Below are 22,151 nucleotides of genomic sequence, written 5' to 3'. Positions count from 1 at the left end.
CCATCCTAAGAAGATAAAACATTGAGCTCAACATGAAGAAAGTAACTAGTATTTGACATCAAATTTTATCGCAAGTCATTCTAATTTGTCAACGATGTCCATATGATGCAAATGAATACGTTAAAGTTTAATAATAATAAGGATACAAAGTGTCTTCTATTTTAATTGGTTCGTAAACTTGGGAGTCTCATAATTTCATTACAACATTTATGACATGAGGTGATGTCTCACATATATTTGGCCATACATTATTTAATGAGTGTAGCAAAGCATTGTCACAACCAAGCCCTATAACAACTAAAGCCATATGTTTAACCATGGAGGCTATTGTTTGCCTATGCACAAGATCTCAATGCATCTTCAAGAAATAATTTTCACAACATATATGTACTCCTCATCCATCTCTTTGATTTATCCAAAAGGAAGTGAAAGTGACATAAGAAATCCAACACCCAATTGGCAGAAGAGTAAATGAAGAACAAGTCTTGCCACTATAGTGATAATGAGGTTTTCTACTTGAGTACCTTGACACTTGGACTCCTACTTAGGCCTTCAATATAGCCTTCCTAGGGTTCTTTCTTGACCCTACCCTGAGGAGAATCCCCTCAAAACTCCCCTCCACCTCAAGACCTCACTACCAAAGAAAGAGTTCGCAATGCTCACTTGAACTCACAAGGGAAGTTCACACCAATTGCAACTTGACCATGACCAATTCATAGAAGAATGGACGGGTCTCTAGACCACCTTTTTTTACCATTATTAACATCAAAACGCTCAAACTTGCATTACCTTTCTTACTGATTTCAAGAATCCCTATATTTTAAGGCTAGTAGCCTTCTAGGCCTAATCAGGGCTTCAAATTAGGTTTTTTCTTAATAACTCAAAAGCTTCACAAAGGAGCCCAAAAAATAATTCTTGATTAGGAGACCGTTTTGGGAGAAATCAGAGATTTTTAGGGTTTGGGTCCCTCAAAGTGTCTATACACCTCTTTTACCAACTATGCCTATTACCTATTGCTTTCAAATTGGCTTCAATGAATTGAAAAAACTATTTTTAGGGGTCCACAACTTCTTAGGACCTCAACCAACTCTTTGAGAATCAACATTCATAATTACCAATCCATCCAAGAAAATTCCATGAATTTTATATGTTTTTGCTCTCAACCACACTATCACAACCTCGCCTAGGGAAAGTCATGAAAAATAGAAAATTTCTTCATACCAACTTCAAAAGAGTATAATACACTATACATAGAGTTCCCTTCCATATCCAAAATGGTCGTGAAGAACTCATAGTGGGAATTTAAGTAAGAGGCATTTTATTGACTCCAACCCTGGTTCTTATTTAGAAATTTATTTCGTGAAGAACTCATAGTGGGAATTTAAGACACATTTTATTGACTCCAACCCTGGTTCTTATTTAGAAATTTATTTCACTATGAAAAATTCTATATTAACTCCTACCAAAACTCACACAACAAGAAAACAGTGTAAACTATGTATAATGAAAAATTCATAGATTCAATCCATTTAATGTTAGTTGTTCAACTTGCAAGCTTGAATGTGGTAAAATTACAATAAAATGCTATTAGCTTGCTATTATTTTGAGAAAAATGCCAACCAACCTCTGTACCAAACCTTGGATGGCGTTATATAACCTCATATGTCATGTTTCAACTATTGGAACTAACCCATAACTGATTTTGGACATTTGCAACATTTTTCTCAAATGTTGTCAATGACAACTGCAACTTTTTGCATTTTGACCTTTCTCAGTGCACTAACACCTCTAAATGATGTAATGACTACTTATTCATTATTAGACCTTCCTAACAACATTCCTACCTTTGCTAAGAAATTTAGGGTCCTCTTACAAGTCATGTCTGATTTTGCCACACTTGGCAATTCCTTGTCATCATTGACAATGGCTTGCCATCCCTTGGTAACTTTTTCCCAAATAACATTAACACACCTATTAGACCCCACCCGCCCCCCCCCCCCCCCCTTGGAGTCCTTATTCTTCAATAATTTAGCTAGGATCATTTAGAAGCCAAAATGACTTGGCTTTTAGCCTAAACCCTAGGTGCTCCTACAACATTTAGCATAGCTATTGTTGTGCAAACATGATTATCATATTCCTAAACCTTAAAATTAACAAACTAGCAAGCACATATTGTGGCCCTATTACCTTGATAGTGCATCCAAATTTATTCCTAGTGCCCTTTGAATACCATCCTTATGTGCTTTCAACATCTTAAGGAGTTCAAAGAAAATTCTCATCCATTCTTGAGCCAGTACAAATTTAGCCCTTGTGTCAACAATTATGCCCATATGATTTATACAATTTTCCTATACTTTCCTACCCCTTTTTGTTACTTCAAATGGAGATCATTCTATGTAATTTGTAGGTACTCCAAACATCTTTTCAAATAACAATTTGGAAATTGTTATTTGTTGTTGTTAGAAATGGAAAAAGAAATACGTAAATAAGCAATACCAGGAAAGAATCTAAGCAAGTTAATGCATGAAAAGATATTACCATAAGATAGGAGAGAGAAAGCTTCAAGATCCAACACCATGAGACAAGATATTTGAAAAGAGGAAAGCAAAGAAAACCCCCTTGTGACATAATGAATGAGGCATGAAAAGCCTAAGAAGAGAGAGAGAGAGAGTGAGAGAGAGCAATCGCTCATACAATAATTGAGAAGAGGAAGAAACCTCATTCAAAATGAGAGAGGAGGGTCATATCTTAAATAGATATGAGAGAGAGGAGTTAGAATGTAACTCCCATGTCTATGAATGCCACCATTCATAAGTGTGTGAGGCCAAGTGTGAGATTCCTCTTAAGGAGGAATAATCTAAATTACAAATTACAATAAATATTTGTCCTCACATATTCCACTAGAGGACAAAATACAATGTAGTGGAAAAAGGACAAAAAAGAAATATATTAGGATACCTTGGCTTATATCCTAATATATTATAACAATAAAGAAAGGAGGTTTAACCTTGGTTTATAAACACACCAAGGAAAGATTACAACTTCTAACACCCCCCTTTAATCTTTACTTGGAGAAATTACATCAAAGGGTATTAAACCCATATTTTTACAATGAAATTCTAAATAGCAGCAACTTGATCTTTGATAATGTCGTCAATTATGCAAAAGGTCTCTGTGAGTGTAGGTAGATCTTCATAGATCCAAGACAGAAGTGGATAGGTCATGAAATGTACACCAAATAATATTGTCTTGTATGTGCCTGGATAGATTACTTGAAAAACATAGAGACAAGAAACGAGACAACTATCTACAAGAAGTATTTCATCTTATATTCAAATTAGAAATCCTTTTGAATAAGGATAATAAAACTCTCATAGAGAAACAATGAGGAAAATAAAACATGTTACCACAAAACAATGGAGATAACCTGATATCAAGATAAAGTATATGCTCAAATATTATCAATAAGTACAAAAAAGTTTGATCAATGATCTTATGAAAAGTATATTATACTAATGTATTAATGACCACAGACAAGGCCAACTAATGATACTTGCATCAACATTGCATCAATCACGTGGATATAGACAATCCACTTAATGAATCATCTCACTGCAAGTTAATGGGCTGCAACACCATAACTTACATGACTCATGATCTAAGCAATAAATTATGCAGAACATTATCACATTGTATATTTAACAAAGAAAAATAAGAGAGACAATAATAAATAAGTAGAACATGTGCCTCAAGCACCAAATAATTCAAGTGACGGTTTTTCCAAGAATGATTGCCGATGAGGACCAAAGGAAGGGTTTATGAGGAGTAACAACATATTGCCTTCAAATAAGAAATCCATCATGGACAAGCAACATCATTGCCACGAGGAAATATATCAACATGAGTCAAACAACTTTCTCAAATAGAGTCTCCAATATTGGAGTGCTCCAAGATATGGTAGCCTCGTCACCTATACACTAAAAAGTTAGCAAGGTGTAGGAAGTCACACCATGAATAAATCAAAACTAGGAGCATACACCAAGGAGACAAAGGGATTGGAATGGGAAATCCCCATAAAAATATCATCCTCACATTGAGGACAAATGGAGGGAAACTCCATTGAAGTAAGTGCACACCAATTATAGGTTGGAGGGATACTCCACGGCCAGATAAGACAACTATGAGTTAGTTAAAAAACTGTCGGGTCCACCATAGTTAACCTTGATAAATTGGCTCCCGATGCAACTTACAATATATATATATATATAATAAAAGAATGGTATTGAACCATGAAATGCTACTCTGAGCATAAAGAGATGCTATAAAAGCATAAAACTGCAACCATGTGCAGATAGATCAATTAGGTCAAATCATTAAATAATGAAGGCAATAGTGTAAGATAACTCATAAACCTGAATAATTTGAGATAAATAAGAAGAATTTGGAAGAGCAATTAGCATAAATTATTAGATATCAGGTAGAAAACTCTATTAAGGGTAAGCATGAGTACTTAAGAGATTTTATGCAGTGGAGTCTTGAGCATATGTATTTTAGAGAAGAAAAAAAAGACATTCTAAATTAATAAAATCACAATAGCTTGTATATTTATCTGGGTATATATGTGGGCCCCCATATATACTTGAATAAATATACTTAAAATATAAAATCCTACAACGAAACAAGGTCATATCTAGCTCACATGGAAGCCAAATTATTGATGGAACATAAATATGTGTTCTAAAAGAAATAGACTTGAGGTACTTACCTTGATGCTTGATCAAAAATTAAAATGAAAAATAATATAAATAATTATATTAAAAAAAAAAATGATAAAATTTCTATCATTTTCTCTCCAAATTCAAATTTATTAAATTGCATTGTAAGATTTTAAGAACATGGACTTGTCAAATAAGATCAAAAACTTTAGTAGGTCCCTATTTGAACACTGAGTCCAAAGTTGAAAAGAAGAGTATAATTCTTGCTGAAAGCATACTTAGCAACGACTGATGGAAAACTGTTGACATATAGGTAAGGTTGTCAATATAATTTGTGAAAATATTACTTTGCACACAAACACATTCGATTCTCCTTTACTAGTTTGCCAACTATTTAGAATTAAACACTTCAGAAAAATACAATATGAATTGACACAATCAAGAGCGCTACAAATTACCATTGCCTAACCTTGCAAAGCATATTTTTTTGAGACTAGAAAATTGTAGCAGTTACTACACAGCTAATGCAATTTTTTCCAACATAAACTAAGAATATGGTTGTTTAGAATATATGAAACAATATGCACTAAAGGTCTTAAAATAGAGAAGTTTATTCTTGCTATGAAGGTTGTTTATAGGTTGTATATGCAAATAAAATTTCACAATCAAATAACTGATTTATTCTAATCAATGTACAGATTGTTTACTATTAGAATAGTAACAAGCAATCCATTGACTATTCATTATTTAGAAAAGGACCTGCATCATATTCACAGAAAAGATTAGTAATGGCGGCTTTAATATCCAAAAAAAAGCTCAAAAATTGTAAAGAACTCCAACAGTAGTAAGTGACAGTCACAGCTAGAATGAAAGTTCAGAGATGTATAACACAGATACCCAGAAGATGTGCAGCCATGGCAGTAAGATTCCTAGCTAAAGTCATGTCATATTACAATATGCAAAACCCAGAACGAGGAATCATGACTCTTAGAAGCAAAAAAGGTAGAGAAATGTCACAGTATCAAGCAAAGGGGGGAAGATTTTATGAATAGCAGGAGTAAAGTTATATGTTTAAAAATTTTTGCAAATGAAAACATTTTTCAGACTACCTCCAGTCCATGAAGCCAACTCCATATCAGAAAAAGCAAGAAGGTCGAGTAAAATCAAACAGAAAATGTGTCCAGAATCATAGCTCACGTCAAAGCCTCCAAATGAAGAATAACATGGAATGTCCAACAAGTATAAAAGAAGCATTTTTCTTACTTATACAATTTGGAATAATTGCAAGTACACTACAGAAATTAGAAGCCTTCCAAATAATGCCAACAGAAAATTGGAAAAATTTTGAAAAATCCACAAGGAGTCATCTACAGTAAAGAGAAAAACATCAATAACAAGCTCCTGTCAAGCATCTTTCCAGAACTTTCAGATTTGTTTTCTTTAAGTGCCGAATCATGAGCTTAAATGGCATATGAGGAACCAGAATGAAGAATCACAACCCTAGCAACAACGACAGTAATGATATAAGAAAAGCAAAAACCCATTTCAAGCCACAAAAGGTTCCAACAGAAAATGGTGTCTTTAACATCATGAAACGAATTCAAAATGTAACAAGAAAACTTCACCTTTGAGTCAAATGGCAGAGGAAAATGTAATTTAATTTATATCACACTATATCATGGGTTATAATTTATATCTTAACACACTTTGTAACTAATCCACCCATTGGTAATTACTGTTGGATCAATTTTTACATGTAACAAACAATGGATTGATAGGTTTGTACAACTGATAAAATGTAATTAGTGCATTTATTAGTTGTCACAATAAATCAGTACTATCTGAGGGGATTGGAGGTTTTGCGTTGGGTCTAGAATTTGTCGCAGAGGTATCAGATTCTATATAGAGGTGTTAGTAACGATTCTGAGAAAAAATGGCAGCTGCTGGATTACAAACCAATTACATGGGAGGCATACTACACAAGTTCAATGTCAAAAATGCAATATCTCCTAAACGACAGTTCACAGAGTGAGCCAACAAAGCTGAGTCTTCAAATAAATCTATAGAAATAATGTGAAAGTTTTCTGAAATATATGCTTGTCGATCAGGCACATATATTTGAGTTGATAAAGGAGTTACGTCTATTAGTAACATCTCTGATTATACTTGGCAGAGCACCAAAAAAAAAAAATTAGATGCACCACTCTGCCCGTGTAGGCATTATGATGACAAAGCAGCGGTTAGTAACGACTCTAAGAACGCTTGATATGTATTACTAAAAAATAAACAGTGCAAACAAAAAAAAATTGAAAGCTCTATATAATCGATAAATTCCCTCTGCATCCAATGACCATAAACTAAACTAAAAACACTCTGATACGTCCAAGAATTAATGATAACATCTGTAGTCATAACTGCTGAGTCAGCTGAAGATGATATTATCATTGAAATGGAAAAAGAAAATTTGGAGCACACACAACTCACCTATACAACTTGAATCTGCCATTCAAAGAAGTAACAAAAGCATTTAGCATTTAACAGACATAAAAATGTATGTAACAACAATTTTTGCGACCTATATATTATGGATTTATAATTTAGTGATTGCTTATTTTAAAATATCCTAGATTTCACCAAGCTGTCTTTGCCTCTAACAAAAAGCATTCGGTATCAACTGAACTTTATTTAGAATAACAAAATAGTGAATTAATGAATAAAGGTTTGAAAATGTCGAAGCACAAACCATTAATACACTGTCAGTATCTCAATGATGTGGGAGAGCTTAAAAGAAGATACAAAACACCACAATTATCACATTAAAAATATTCCCACAATTTACCTGAATTCCTTCAAATAAAATATCACTTCACACTTATTAAATGATTCCAGCATATAGAACTCAACCATACAAATTTAATCATACCATAATCATTGGAGCCATATTAAAAAGGTCTACCCTTTGCAAAAGTCGAGTTAAAAGTAAGATTTATAAGTTGAAACCCTTCCAGTTTCAACAATAAGAATATCCAACTATCTAAAAAATTAAAACAGAGAGATACAAACCCGTAAATCATCACCTTTGAAAGCTATGAAATATTACAAGGATGAGGAGAAATCCACTGATGTATCTGAACCATGGGATGCAGTTGTAGGGCCTTGACTGTACATATAACCATCTGAATTTCCTACTGGTGGAGTTGAAGGAGTGAACGGCATAGAGTTATCTCAAGATGCATGCCAAATAGAATAGAGCGACAAAAATAATAACGTTACTTGGATAAAACAAATTCCAAGTTATAGATTAAGAAATGTGTTACTGAACAGCAAAAAAAAGTAATGGCAAACAAACAACAAATTTTTTTTTTATAGAGCTAGCCTATAATAAAAAAATGGTGCAGGATAGCCAGAGAACTAAACAACATGTATTGGGTGGTTATACTGGAGTGGAATGATGATGAAGATTCCAGATTGTTGTGAACTAGAATAAGAAGCAACCAAAGGCAACATTCAACTCAAGAATTGAAAGGGGTGACAAGACAGCCGTCTAGCTAAAGATAAGAGGTTTGAATAATGCATATAAAGCAATACTTCTCTTTGTTTTGGCGGTAAACCATCCAAAGAAAGAGAAAGCAAAAAACGTTAGATAATAAGAAAAGAGCATAAAGAAACCTACAAAAGGATTTTTAAAAAATTCAATTTCATCCAACTTAAGAAGATTAAAAAAGGAATTAGTGAAATCGCTCTCAAGAGTCTCCTTCGAATCATACCTTCATGCAAACACTCAAAACAAAGATTAAATCGCTCTGATACCATGTTAGAATTGGAAAAAGAAATATGCAAATAAGCAATACCAGGAAAGAATCTAAGCGAGTTAATGCATGAAAAGATATTACCATAAGATAGGAGAGAGAAAGCTTCAACATCCAACACCAAGAGACAAGATATTTGAAAAGGGGAAAGCAAAGAAAACCCCTTGTGACATAATGAATGAGGCATGAAAAGCCTAAGAAGAGAGAGAGAGTGAGAGAGAGAGCAATCGCTCATACAATAATTGAGAAGAGGAAGAAATCTCATTCGAAATGAGAGAGGAGGGTCATCTCTTAAATAGAGATGAGAGAGAGGAGTTAGAATGTAACTCCCATGTCTATGAATGCCACCATTCATAAGTGTGTAAGGCCAAGTGTGAGATTCCTCTTGAGGAATAATCTAAATTACAAATTACAATAAATATTTGTCCTCACATATTCCACTAGAGGACAAAATACAATATTGTGAAAAAAGGACAAAAAAGAAATATATTAGGATACCTTGGCTTATATCCTAATATATTATAACAATAAAGAAAGGAGGTTTAACCTTGGTTTATAAACACACCAAGGAGAGATTACAACTTCTAACAGTTGTGTTTATGGTGTTATGCATTGGAGCAGAGGTCAACAACCGTTCATCTGTGTGAAGGAATGAGATATGGGAGGTTATACACTAGAGTATGACACTACCTATAGAGATGCTATGTTGGAATCTCCAAATGCCATTTTCCAATTGGCCATCTTCAACACTACAACCAATGCATTCACATGTCACATCTGCATGGGGTACTATAGCTATGTTGAAACCATGTGTTTTGTCTAGACCCTAAGCAGTCATCATCTCATCTCTGAAAAAGTCAGTCAAATTCAAACACTCTTCGATGCCAATAGAATTCTAGTTTGGTCTATGAACACTTCCAACAAGGGTTCTGTGAGCATCAAACTCTAGTCCACAAGGAACATGGTGCTCTACAACAAAAAGAACAAAACTATGAGGCAAATCTTCGACTACCTGACATACACTCTCATGGTAGAACACTCATTATACATGTGTCTAAGTCAAAGTTGGTAAGTTGTAGTTCGAAGATATACAACTCAAAGGGGCCCTATAGTTTGGTAATGGAAGCCAATAATTTTGCACTCTACACGAGTTTCCCTAACCCTCTACTGTACTAGTTTAAGCTTCTACAACAATGAAAGAAAGAACTTGTTTTCCATAATGCATACTTGAAATGCCCAATTGCAAGTTTTTTCATAATGACCTATGTTGAGAATGTTAGCCTCATAGTAAATTGAAAAAAACTCTATAAGTAAATATAATATATGATAATATACATGATTGATAATAAATCTAATTAAGAAGGTCTAATTGTAATGCACACACACATATAACTATCATAAGCTTATATTATCAAAATGCCAAAGTGACCAATTATTTGTATTGGTTGTAATTTGATTAACAAACACTATATATCGATTACATTTAATATGCATCAAGTGTGTTTATCACCAATTATATTTGTTATGAAGCATTGCTATTATATCGAGCACTATAGATATGTATTGAGGCATGACCACGTAGGGTCATGCCCCTACATTATCATGTCTCAATGCATATATATGTGCATTGTTTACAAACTGCAGATCAATATCAATAACAAGGCATATAGATCTCAATCTAAAAATTCAGAACGCTATGTACACTTGAATAAAATTAAATTCACATCAATACTATAGAAGGAAGGTCTACACACATTAATTAAGAGTTATTATTGTCATTGTGTGTGTGTGTGTGTGTGTGTGTGTGTGTGTGTGTGGAGTAAATAAACTTGTATTCAAAAAAAAAAATTGAAGATTGCTCAAGATCTTTACATCAAATTGAAAATATAGTTAGTTAGTCTCCACCAATAACGATCAAATAAATCTACATGGTATCAGAGAAAAATTGGTAGAGAGATTGCTAAATTAAATTCTTAAAATAAAAGTGACACCATGACAAACAATGTTAGAGTCGAGGATAGACCTGAAGGAGCAACAAACTTCTTCTCATGGAAAATTTGAATTACAACAATCCTTGAAGAATTATAATTGGAATCATTCATTGAATCAGACATTTCAATACCTGAAGACGAGGCATAAAAGGCCACTTGGAAAAGACGAAATAATAGAGCCAAGAATATCATTATTGATTCAATAAAAGGTCATATTCTCCTTTCCATATCAAACCTCAAGAAAGCATTTGAAATATTTAAAACAATTAAGGATACATTTGAGATCAACAACTCAAATAGATTGCTTGCATTTAAAAATCAACTTATGAATATAAAAATGAATAAAGGAGAGTCAATCTCATCCTAGTTTGGAAGAATTTCTGAAATAATAAATCAACTATCTTCTATTGGAAACAAAGTAGAAGATCATGAATTATCCATAATAGCACTTAGAGGATTACCTATATCTTGGGAAGCAATCATCCAAGTCGTCAGCAGATCATCAATACCAAATTTTGATAAACTTAAAAATGATTGCACCTCTGAAGAATCAAGACAAATTTCTAAAGGGATCATTTCAAATCAAGAAGGTGAGAATATAACTCTTTTCTCAATCTCCAATAATAGAGGTAAGAAGATAAAATGCAAAGGAAAGAAAAATGATAAATGAAAAGGAAACAATAATTACAAAAGAAATGACTTCTCCAAAGTTCAATGTTACAAGTGTGAGAAATTTAGACATACCTTCAAACTTTATCTAGAAAGGGAAAAAATTCTAGCCTCCTTAGTTGAAACAAAAAAATGAAGAAAATATATTAATCTACTTAGCTCTATCAAGTGAGATGAAATTTCATGAAAATGTATGGATAATAGATAGTGGTGTATCTCGTCATATAACAGGATTCAGAGATAAGTTTGAAACTTTTGAAAGTTATACCAATGAAGGAGTCACCATTGGAGATAACTCCACCTATCCAGTAAAAGGAATTGGGACCTATTATATACATCAAAAAATTGGGGTTACTCTAAACTCGAAAGATGTTCTTTTTGTACCTGATATTAAAAGGAATCTAATATCTATCTCTAGACTTGCTGATGAAGGGTATCAAGTCAACTTTAATGGAGACAAAGTTTTGTACTAGCCTAAAAATACTAACCTCAAGAATGCTATCACCATAGGGACTAGAGATGGCACCCTATATAAACTATGTAACATTCAAAATTAAACCCTAAGCCACAAAGTAATAAATCATAATATAATCTGGCATAGAAGGCTCAAACATATTGGATTCATTACACTACCAAATATAGAAAATATCACCACTGGTACACCTAACTTAAATTCAAACCATATAGGCATTTTTAAAGGATGTGCTCTAGGAAATAATGTAAAAAGACCTTTTCCTCCTAGCGAACACAAGTATAAATCAGTTTTGGAACTAGTCCATACTGGTTTCTCTAGGAGGATTCTTATACTACATAATCCTTATTGATGATCTTTCTAGGAAAATCTAGATCTATTTTCTAAAACTCAAAGAATCAAATGAGGTTCTATTAAAGTTTAAAGAGTTCAAAGCAATTGTGGAAAATCAAACATCAAAAAGAATAAAAAATCTAAGATCAAACAAGGGGATGAATATACCTTTGAAAATTTCAAAGACTTATGCATGTCTATTGGGATTAAGAGGGAGTCTAATGTACCTTATAATCCTCAATAGAATGAGGTGGTAGAAAGAAAAAAATTGAACCATTGTTGAAGCAACAAAAGCCATGTTGCATGATCAAAATTTAGATTTCTCATTCTAGATGGAGGCCACTAATACTAATGTATATATTCAAATAACTCCTAAAGAAGCCTTTATAGGAATTAAATTTGACTTAAGTCATCTCAAAATATTTAGTTGCTCCATTTACATTCACATACCTAAAGAAAAAAGAACCAAGTTAGAACCATCCAAGATAAAAGGAATATTTGTTGGGTACAATGAAAACACCAAAAGGTATAGTCTATATACCTGGGCAGAGATCGGTTGAAATTAGAAGAGATATCAAATTTGAAGAAAGCATTGCTTTGAAACTATCCACTAATATGGAAGATAAGCCCATCACAAAATTAGATGAAACTCTACAAACTGAAAAATCAGAGGGAGAACATATCAGAAGAGAATAAACTATTACAAGACACGAAAATAGAGACATCTCTAATATCAAGAAAAGACCATTATGGGAAAGGAAGATGATTGAAGAAAATAATGTTGAACCAGATGAAATCTCTAGAGAGAGAAAGAAAACCATAAATAAATCTTGTTACTTTGCACTAGTAACCGAGCTTGCAAAATCTAAACCATCAACAGTTGAAGAAGCCTTATCTTGTCAAGCATGGAAAGATGCTATGGTTGAAGAATATCAATCCATATTACAAAATGATGTTTGGGATATTGTACCTAGGCCAAAAGACAAATAAGTTGCTTCATCAAATATGCTTCAAATGGTAGTATTGAAAAACATAAAGCAAGATTTTTTGCTTGAGGTTTCTCTCAAAAGGTAGGTATTGATTACGAAGAAACATTTGCTCTAGTTGCTCAATACACTTTAGTGAGGACAATTATTGCAATTACAACATCCAAAGGGTGGAAGATACATCAAATGGATGTCAAGACCGCATTTCTATGGTGTCATTCATGAAGAAGTATATATCGAATAACCCGAAGATTTTGTTATAAAAGATAAGAATCTATATGTATGTAAACTAAAAAAAGCTCTTTATGACCTCAAACAAGCACCATGAGCTTGGTATGAAATGATAAATAGCTACCTCTCCAAACTAGGATACTCTAAAAATGAAGTTGACCCTAACATATATTTCAAAATATCTAATGGTGACATGTTAATACTTGTTTGATATGTTGATGATCTATTGATAATAGGTGAAGATCACTTAATTGAAAGATGCAAACAAGATCTTATAACTGAATTTGAAATAAAGGATCTAGGCCCACTACACTATTTTTTGGGTTTAGAAGTATGTTAGAAGAAAGATCATATTTTTCTAAATCAAGGGAAGTACACCCATGACATCTTGACTAGATATGGAATGATGGACAGTAAATCTCTAGCAACTCTGATGGAAACAAATCCACACAAGCTAAAAGAAGAAGTGAATTTAGAGTCTATTGACCTCACTCTCTACAAACAGATTATTAGATCACTTATGTATCTAGTAATACTAGGCTTGATATCTGTTACGCCACCAATGTTTTATGTCATTTGACGTGTGAACCTAATAAGCTACATTTGATGGTTGCTAAACATATCTTGAGATATCTATGTGGCACTATTGGTCTTGGTTTGAAGTACAAAAATGTTGAGATTAAACTTGAAGGATATATTGATTATGATTGAGCTTGTTGTTCCATAAACCGCAAGAGTACTATAGGGTGTTGCTTCAGTCTTGAATCCACAATGATATCTTGGTTCAATAGAAAACAACCAATAGTTGCCTTGAGTTCCATCAAAGCTGAATATATGGCAGCCTCCATGGGAGCTTGCAAAGCAGTATGGTTGAGATAAGTATTATTTGGACTTTTTCGAAAGCGACTAAGTTCTACAGTGATTTGTTGTGATAACCAAAGCTACATCACAATCCTGCTAATCATATCTTCCATAAGGGCCCGTTTGGTTACAAGCATAGGAATAGGAAATTAGAATAGAAAATAGGAATGGGAATGGAAATGGAGAATGAGAATGGAAAATTGCAATCCCAATTGTGTTTGGTTCACTAAAATTTAATTATGAATTTGTTTCAACTTTCAAAAATTTGTTAAATTTTTCATATTTTATAAAACACTCTGAATCATTTGTTCTACATTATATATCTACCTGCTCATATTTGTTGCAGAGTTAGAGAAGAACCGTGAGCGAAAGTATTGTCCAGACGTGGAAATTTTGATGAAATCGGGACAAAAATGGTGGAAATTCAGTCTGTGGCAGTAAAGATCTTGTTTTTTATTTTGCACGATCAGACCATGGTTCGAATCCTCATGAGCCCCAAGATGCTCAACGCTTTGGCAAGGATTTTTGTTTTTCACATTATACATCTACCCAGCAGAAGAGTAGATTTGTCCTGACGTGGAACGGTACCCATGTTTCCCCCAAATTAATCACAGCTTCTCCATCTGCCAATGGTCATTTTAGGATCTTCTATTGCAAAGGGTAGCATCGTGTTTGTAGGCGATGGTTATTGGCTGCAAGTGGCAAATCTGGATATGGTGCCACGATGATATATCTACAGTTTGGAGCAACCTTGGATGCAAGATGAGAGGCAAAAGATAATGTATTCCTATTCTCCATTCCAATAACAGGTATTTTTGGGAATGGATCTATGCTCATTTGAGGCTAAAATGGGAATACATATTCCTATTCCTGATTCCCATTCCACACACCAAACAAAGAACATGACCACATATTCTAATTTTCAATGACTATTCTGGTTGTATTCCAGCAACCAAACAGGCCCTAATCGATCAAAGCACATCAAGACTCCATACCATTACATAAGAGACATGGTTGACAAAAATGTTATCAAGCTGATTTATATCAGCACTAATGAGCAAAATGTTGACATTTTCACCAAGCCTCTTACAAGCTTGAAAATAGAGTACTTCAAAGGTAACTTGCTATGACAAATTTGTAAATACATTTGTAATTTAATATATTCATCAATAATTGAAAATTAGATTGTTTGCAAACTTGTGTTATGAAAGGTGACGATCTTTTATGTGTGAGATCACTATTGTAGGGTGACGACCTTATCAATAGTTGATCTATCTCCTAACACCAAAATGTGTTGGAGCAAGTGTTATCATGGTTCTTTGGGCTAGATTTTGCCAGACACCATGAAATTAAATTGTTATGGTTTTTCATCTCGGATCTTGCTGGAAACCATAGCATAAATCTATCATAGACCACACTTAAGGTGGTTTTTAATCTTGTATTACATTTGCTTCACTTCCCTCCTTGCTAAAGAGGGAGTGTTGAGAATGTTAGCCTCATAGTAAATTGAAGCAAACTCTATCAGTAAATATAATATATGATAACATACATGATTGATAATAAACCTAATTATGGAGGCCTGATTGTAATACATGCATATATGTGGGTGTGTGTGTGTGTGTGTGTGTGTGTGTGTATAACCTATCACAAACTTATATTATCAAAATGCCAAAGTGACCGATTATTTGTATTGGTTGTAGTCTAATTAACAAGCACTATGTACCAATTACATTTAATATGTATCAAGTGTGTTTATCAGTGATTATATCAAGCACTATAGATATGTATTGAGGCATGGCCATGTAGGGTCATGCCCCTACGTGATCATGTGCATATATATGTGCAATGTTTACAAACTGCAGATCGATATCAATAACAAGGCCTATAGATCTCAGTCTGTAAATTCATAACAATATATATACTTAAAGAAATTAAATCCACATCACTACCATAGAAGGAAGGCCTACACACATCAATTAAGAGTTATTATTATCAGTGCAAAGATACTCATACGCATACTCAAAATTGAAGATTGCTAAAGATCTTTCTATCAAATTGAAAATACAGTTTAAATAAATGTGCGCACACACACACATGAAGTAACTAAACTTATATTCAAAATAAGAATTAAAGATTGCTCACAATCTTTACATCAAATTGAAAATACAGTTTAGTTAGTCTCTGCCAATAATGATCAAATAAATGTACAACATGGAGGCCAATAATGGGTTTTCCAAAGGATGTCAATAAGGCTCACCACTGTGAGTGCTTTTCCTCAATAAAGATAACTCGAGCTTTGTAATCTCACGTCCGATGAAACCTCCATCACTTTACTCATTCATCAACTTGTAGGCATCTAACAATCACCTATCTCTATAATCTTTGGGCTAGAATCAAGAATAAACAAGCTTGAGGTCTTTTGGGGCCTCTCCCAATCAAATTTCTTCTACTCCAACTTTAGGATGTGCTTGGTGTCTTTGATTTCATTCCATGAAACATCCCACTCTATGCTTGCCTTGACAATTTGATTATGAAAGCAACTAGTAAGATACCTAGGGTCGAGCTCCTCTAGTACCATGTTGTTTTCATGCTAGTATAATCATAGACAAAATTATATTACCCTCCCAACCATATACAAAGGACTATCTCCCCCAAGCATTTTAGATTAACTAATTATTTTCTCTATTGTAATATTTTACGTATCTCAATTTTCAAGATAGGGAAACTTAATCTTCCTTTATACCTATTGGCAACGCCCCTTCACCCAGGGTCACCACTCTTCACATATGGTTGTATTCATTTAATAAATGTCTCATATAATTAATTATATGATTATATTATAACAATAATTATTATTATTATTATTACATTATCAATATAGTCATAATAATTTTATTATCGATGTAATTATATTACCAATATAATAATTATATTATCAATAACATAATTACATTGTCAATATAATTATGTTATCAAAACCTTTATGTTATATGTATCAGCCTAAAGGAATCTGACCATAATAACAATGTTGTTAACATGTTGGCAATTCAAAATCAATGTCTTCCTTGGGATAAATTGTAGATGGGGCTTACATGGCCCTATTGTGTGTTGTATCATAATAGTTGAGTTGTTTTCTTTCAGTTCTTTTTCTCCAAAGAGATTTGCCATTTCTAGTGGGTAAATTGGAATTAGGGTTGCTAGCATGTCTCTACCTTGCGAAGTTTTGGGCCCACAGGAGAAAGCCCCAAGTTAAGACTTCTTCAAGTTACTTGGGTTTTTCAACCCATTTTCATTAGCTGGCACATTTTGTTGAAGAGAAATCTTATGATAAGGGTTCTTCAACTCACCATTATATGATTTATAAGGGCACTTTGGTTTTGGATGGGCAAGTTTAGTCCAATGGTTTGGAGCAGGCCAAGGATGGTGTTTTTCCCCAAAACTTGCTATGGGTTCTTCTACGAAGGTCATTCTTGGTTCAACTATTACAAGTGCTGCTGAGGGGAAGGTTGTCCTTGTCCTAGTTGATTCAACTTTTGTTGTTGTTACGTTAGTGCTTACGGTTGAGGTTTCTGCTAATGTTGGTGTCGTGCCAAAGGTGCATATTATCTTTGTTGTTGGGGAAAGTGTTATTTTGCCAAGTGTTGGTGTTTCTACTGCTCTTGTCTTGGTAGGGTATGGTTGTTCAGTGGATCCAAGGTAATTGAGGTTGAAGAAGGATGGCTTACGGTCAAAGGAAAACACTCAAAGAAGTCCTCTCCTTTCGACATGACCCTGAGATCCCATAAGAAGGGATCAAAGGGGAAATCTTAGTCTTTGATGTTTACTTGTTTGGGCAGTGAGTAAATTACTTATTTCATCTTTCTTGGACTGTCAAATCTATTCTAGGAAAGCAAGTATGCTTCTTGGCTCCCTCTTGCTCCGCTTTTCCCTATCTCATATGTGTCTTGTTTCTTTTTGTATCTTTTGTAGCAAGATTTCAGGCCCCTCTATTTAAAACCATATATGCAGAAGCTGAGCTCAATTCTCTCACAAGCAACATGTCGAAACTAAAACAAAGAATTTGAACACACTACCTTTGGTTACTTGATAAATTTTCAGTTTATATGAGTAGGTGAAGGGTTGCTAGTCAAGTTTGACCTCATCTAGAGTATCACACCATAAAATTGGCCCTAAAATTGTAGAACTCAATGCAACTCATGGAAAAGTGTATATAAATATGCCATGGCACCCACAGCCAATGACCTATGGTAATGATAAGGTAAGGCCAAAAAATGTGCAAATGTGCACCAACTTCCTCTCTTAATTTGAACCAAGAATGTAGGAAAATGCAAGATGCCAACTTCTAAAGCATCTCTTCAAATAAGTCAGTTCTTAACAAATGAAAAAAAAATCATGCAACACTTGCTAACTAGATTTAGATTTGATTGGGTGTCTTACAGAAAAGAAACAAAATTGCTAAAACATAATCCTTACTGAAATAAATGGACTTAGTAGAGATGGGATGACCCAAATGCACACATCATACAAAAACTTGAATGTTAAAGTAGATTACGTAAAGGTAGCAATATCTAAGAAGATATGTGAAGCTGTAACAAATTGACAAAAAACTATCACGATATGAAACTCATCTGAAACACATTCACTTTTAAAACCAGATGACCAGTAACGTACACACAAGCCTAAATGTCTACCATATCACTAGCAAGTATGTATCAACAAGCTCTAACCTTCCAAGAAAAACATAATTGAAGAGCATCAAAAGCATATGCTAAAATAAAATACTAGGATCGGATATTGAAAAACTATACAATTATATTCAGCGTAATAATAATAGTCCTTTTAGCCTGTATTTGCACTATGTTCACACTATAATCCACTTGAAGACAAACATTGTGCTAATAGCATATTTGAATATTAGTGCCATCAGGCCTCTACAAGAAAAATATATTCTGAAACAATTATGCCTTAAATTAATTTGCAAATTAGTAATGAAACAAAACTAAATCAGAGACACAGCTTATAAGAAAAATAACCTTTAAATGAAGCAGAAGAAATAGAGTATATCATATTATAAAATGCCAATGTCTTCTCTGATTTATTTTATCTTAACAATATTTAGCTACATGTATATAAACAGTAAATATGCATTTAAAGTATAAGAAACAACCAAAACTGAGCTTGTAAATCCAATGTATCATCAACCATCGATATCAGCCCATTGATTTTCTGAAACAAACAACTATTGTTTTATGACATTAAACATTGCACTTGATATTTATGCCCATAGTATATTGTACTACTTTCTCAGCTTCATTCTGACTGACTGAATAGGTAGTACATCATTTCCTCTAGCTCAAAAGAAGTACATTGGAAAAAAACCAATCAATAAATGGGAAACAACCAAACAAATCAAATAAATAGGATAAAGTCCTTAAACATCCTTCAAGCCATTCGAAGCTTTTTTCATTTCAATTGCAGTTTTATATGGTGGTGCAATAGGCGGTTGAACTGGCTCAAGGCTTTGATATGAAGTTCCACCAGCGTCAACTTTTGGAAGTGGATATGACTGATCGGCATCATATCCGCTTAAATCTCCACAGGCTAAAAATGGAATATAAATTTTATTTGGCCCTTCAAGCCAGGCACTGCAGCAATCTGAAAAAACATTCAAGTACTATTTAAGAAAACAACCTATAATCATATAAACGCTTCAGTGCTGATGAGCACATATCAAGAAAATGAAAAACAGCCATATAAAACATTTTTCTTGTTGGATTTTGCAGTACTATTCTTATAAGCAAAGCAGTCATGTCTAAGAGTTTGAAAGATGATGAAAACCAAAAATAACAGCAACTATAAGTAAAGATGCCATGTCTAAGAGTTTGAAAGATGACGAAACCAGAAAAACAGCAACAAAAGATATAAGCAGGAATTGCATATCTAGATGCTACCTGAATCATCATCATAAGGATTTCCAGCTTTTTCCAACAGCTTATGTAAGTCACTCGGATCAAATCCTTCTGGAGGGTTATAGTTTTCACACACAGCAAAAGCCTCTGCCCATGAACAACAAAAATGTAAATAAACTTGTTAAAATTACATATCAAGTGAGAATTAGATGCAAAACGACTCAAAGATACAGTACATGCATAACTTCAAATATTAAAATGTATCTTTTATTGAACGTGCACTCATTAAATTATAATCATACAAAGCATTTTTCAGCTCCATCCAGCTTCATTCATGTCTTTTAGAAATATCCAGTCTAGACTTGAGTATTTATAGGGCACACTTAACATAATATAGATAGTTGTCCCTTGTCAGTTCTTATTTGTGCCTATGGTGTAAGAGGTAGATGCCCTTCTAGTTCCTATTGCAAGAGACTTTATACCAAAGTATCATGATTCAGGCGATTTCGCAATCTGACTCAAAGCATGCGATTCATGGTGAGTCGGTGAATCAGCTTGCCGATTTTTGAGCCAAAAATCGCATGAATTGCCAAAATCCTGATTCATCCAAAAATTGCCAAAAATTGCTATGAATCGACGCGTGAAATTGGTCGTGGGTAGCATAGAGGGTCAACTCAAAAACATTTTTTAAAAAAGCACTTTTCTAATCTTTTATTTTGCCTTTCCTCTTTCTTATAACCCTAAAGGACCTTCTAATTGTTTAGTATGCGAAGAAGAGAGGAAAAGTGAGAGAAAAGAAGAGAAAAGAGAAACTGTAGGGTTGCAAACAGCAAGAAAGAAGAGCACCAAGGAGATCAAAAATCAGTTTGGTGAGGCCATGAGATTGCATTGGGAGCTTCAAGAAGCCAATAGCAACACTCAACTCATTTGCAAGAGGTAAGTGTTGATTTTTTTTTGTTAGTGTATTTTTCATTCTTTTGTCAATTTTTTTTAGTTTTCATTTATAAATCTTGAATGTGTTTTAGTTTCTACATATTTTTTTACTAAATTGCAAGGTGCAATCTTGCAAACCCTACGATGTTTTTATAACAAATTGCAAACATCTATTTGATTTTAAATTGTCCAATTTAGGGTTTGCTATTCTTTTTTTCAGTTTAAGTTTGTAATGGTTTTTTCTTATTGCAGCAGCCTTAGCTTTCATTTTCCATAATGCCTAAAAAGGATGAGGCTTGGATCTATACTGAAGAATTTGTTGGCAAAACAAAATATCAAACAAAATGTTTCTTTTGTAAAGAAATAAACTCAGGTGGCATCTATAAATTCAAATATCATATTGTAGGCATACCTGGACATGATATTACCCCGTGCACTAAACAAACCACTGAGGCAAAAAGAAGATGTTGTATGGCATTAGAGGCTTTGGAACAAGAAAAGTTAAATAAGAAAAGACAATTTGAACAGTTAGGTGTTATTGGCTCCGATGCTCCCTCATCCACATCCGCATCCATAGGTTGCATTGGAGAGGGTTCTTCTAGGCCTCCCTTTCGTCCTAGTGCTAGTGCTAGTGCTTGTCGTAGTGCTAGTCATTCTTATACCAAGTTGGGGCCTTATATTTCAGCCTAGAGTGTGGAAGTCTAGATTGAATAGTTACTTTGTGCCATGCACTAGTCCTAGCTCACAACCCTCTCTTGACAGCATGGGTAGTTTGAACAAGGAGATTCATGATGCTGCTAGAAAACAAATTTGCAAGTTTTCGTACTTTTGCAACATTCCATTTATTGCAGCAAAGTAATTAACTCTTTTTTATTTGTTCTCTTTTTTAATTATTTAATATTTCTATTTGTGTAATCGTAGATTTCTATTTGATATTACATAATGATTTGTTATTTGAATTTCTAATTATAATCTATTTGTGACAATGGTAAGGCATGATAGATGTCGTAAATATTTGTGGTCCGGTCTTTAAAGCCCCTACTAAGGCTAAGTTGAGTGGCTACCCCTTAGATGAAATGGTAGAGGATATGAAGTTTGAGCTAGCCGACCACCGAAAGGAATGGACCATAAAAGGTTGCACCATCATGACTGATGGTTGGACAGATAGGAGGAAGAACACTCCTCAATTTTCTTGTTTCCTGTGGAGGTGATTGATCATTCTAATTTCCTACATGCTAATTT

General features: G+C 33.7%; 1 protein-coding gene across 2 annotated transcripts in view; it reads right to left on the bottom strand.

Annotated features, from left to right (window-relative positions):
* Nucleotides 1–19,259: 19,259 nt before the first annotated feature.
* Nucleotides 19,260–22,151, bottom strand: part of LOC149576343 (S-adenosyl-L-methionine-dependent methyltransferases superfamily protein) — a 169,294-nt gene continuing 166,402 nt past the window's right edge. For both annotated transcript variants that reach the window (XM_089816917.1, XM_089816920.1), the window contains exons 11-12: nucleotides 20,019–20,123; nucleotides 19,260–19,722 (exon numbers count right to left, since the gene is read on the bottom strand). In XM_089816917.1, coding sequence (XP_089673043.1) covers nucleotides 19,499–19,722; nucleotides 20,019–20,123 — 329 coding nt within the window. In that variant the 3' untranslated portion in view covers nucleotides 19,260–19,498. The remainder of the gene's footprint in view (nucleotides 19,723–20,018; nucleotides 20,124–22,151) is intronic.

The sequence above is a fragment of the Cupressus sempervirens genome, chromosome 1 (genome assembly GCF_028749045.1).
Source record: "Cupressus sempervirens isolate cs-2001-9-10 chromosome 1, ASM2874904v1, whole genome shotgun sequence".
Classification (NCBI taxonomy): domain Eukaryota; kingdom Viridiplantae; phylum Streptophyta; class Pinopsida; order Cupressales; family Cupressaceae; genus Cupressus; species Cupressus sempervirens.
Note: the sequence above shows the minus strand (reverse complement) of the source record. Positions and strands in the feature narration are given on the sequence as shown.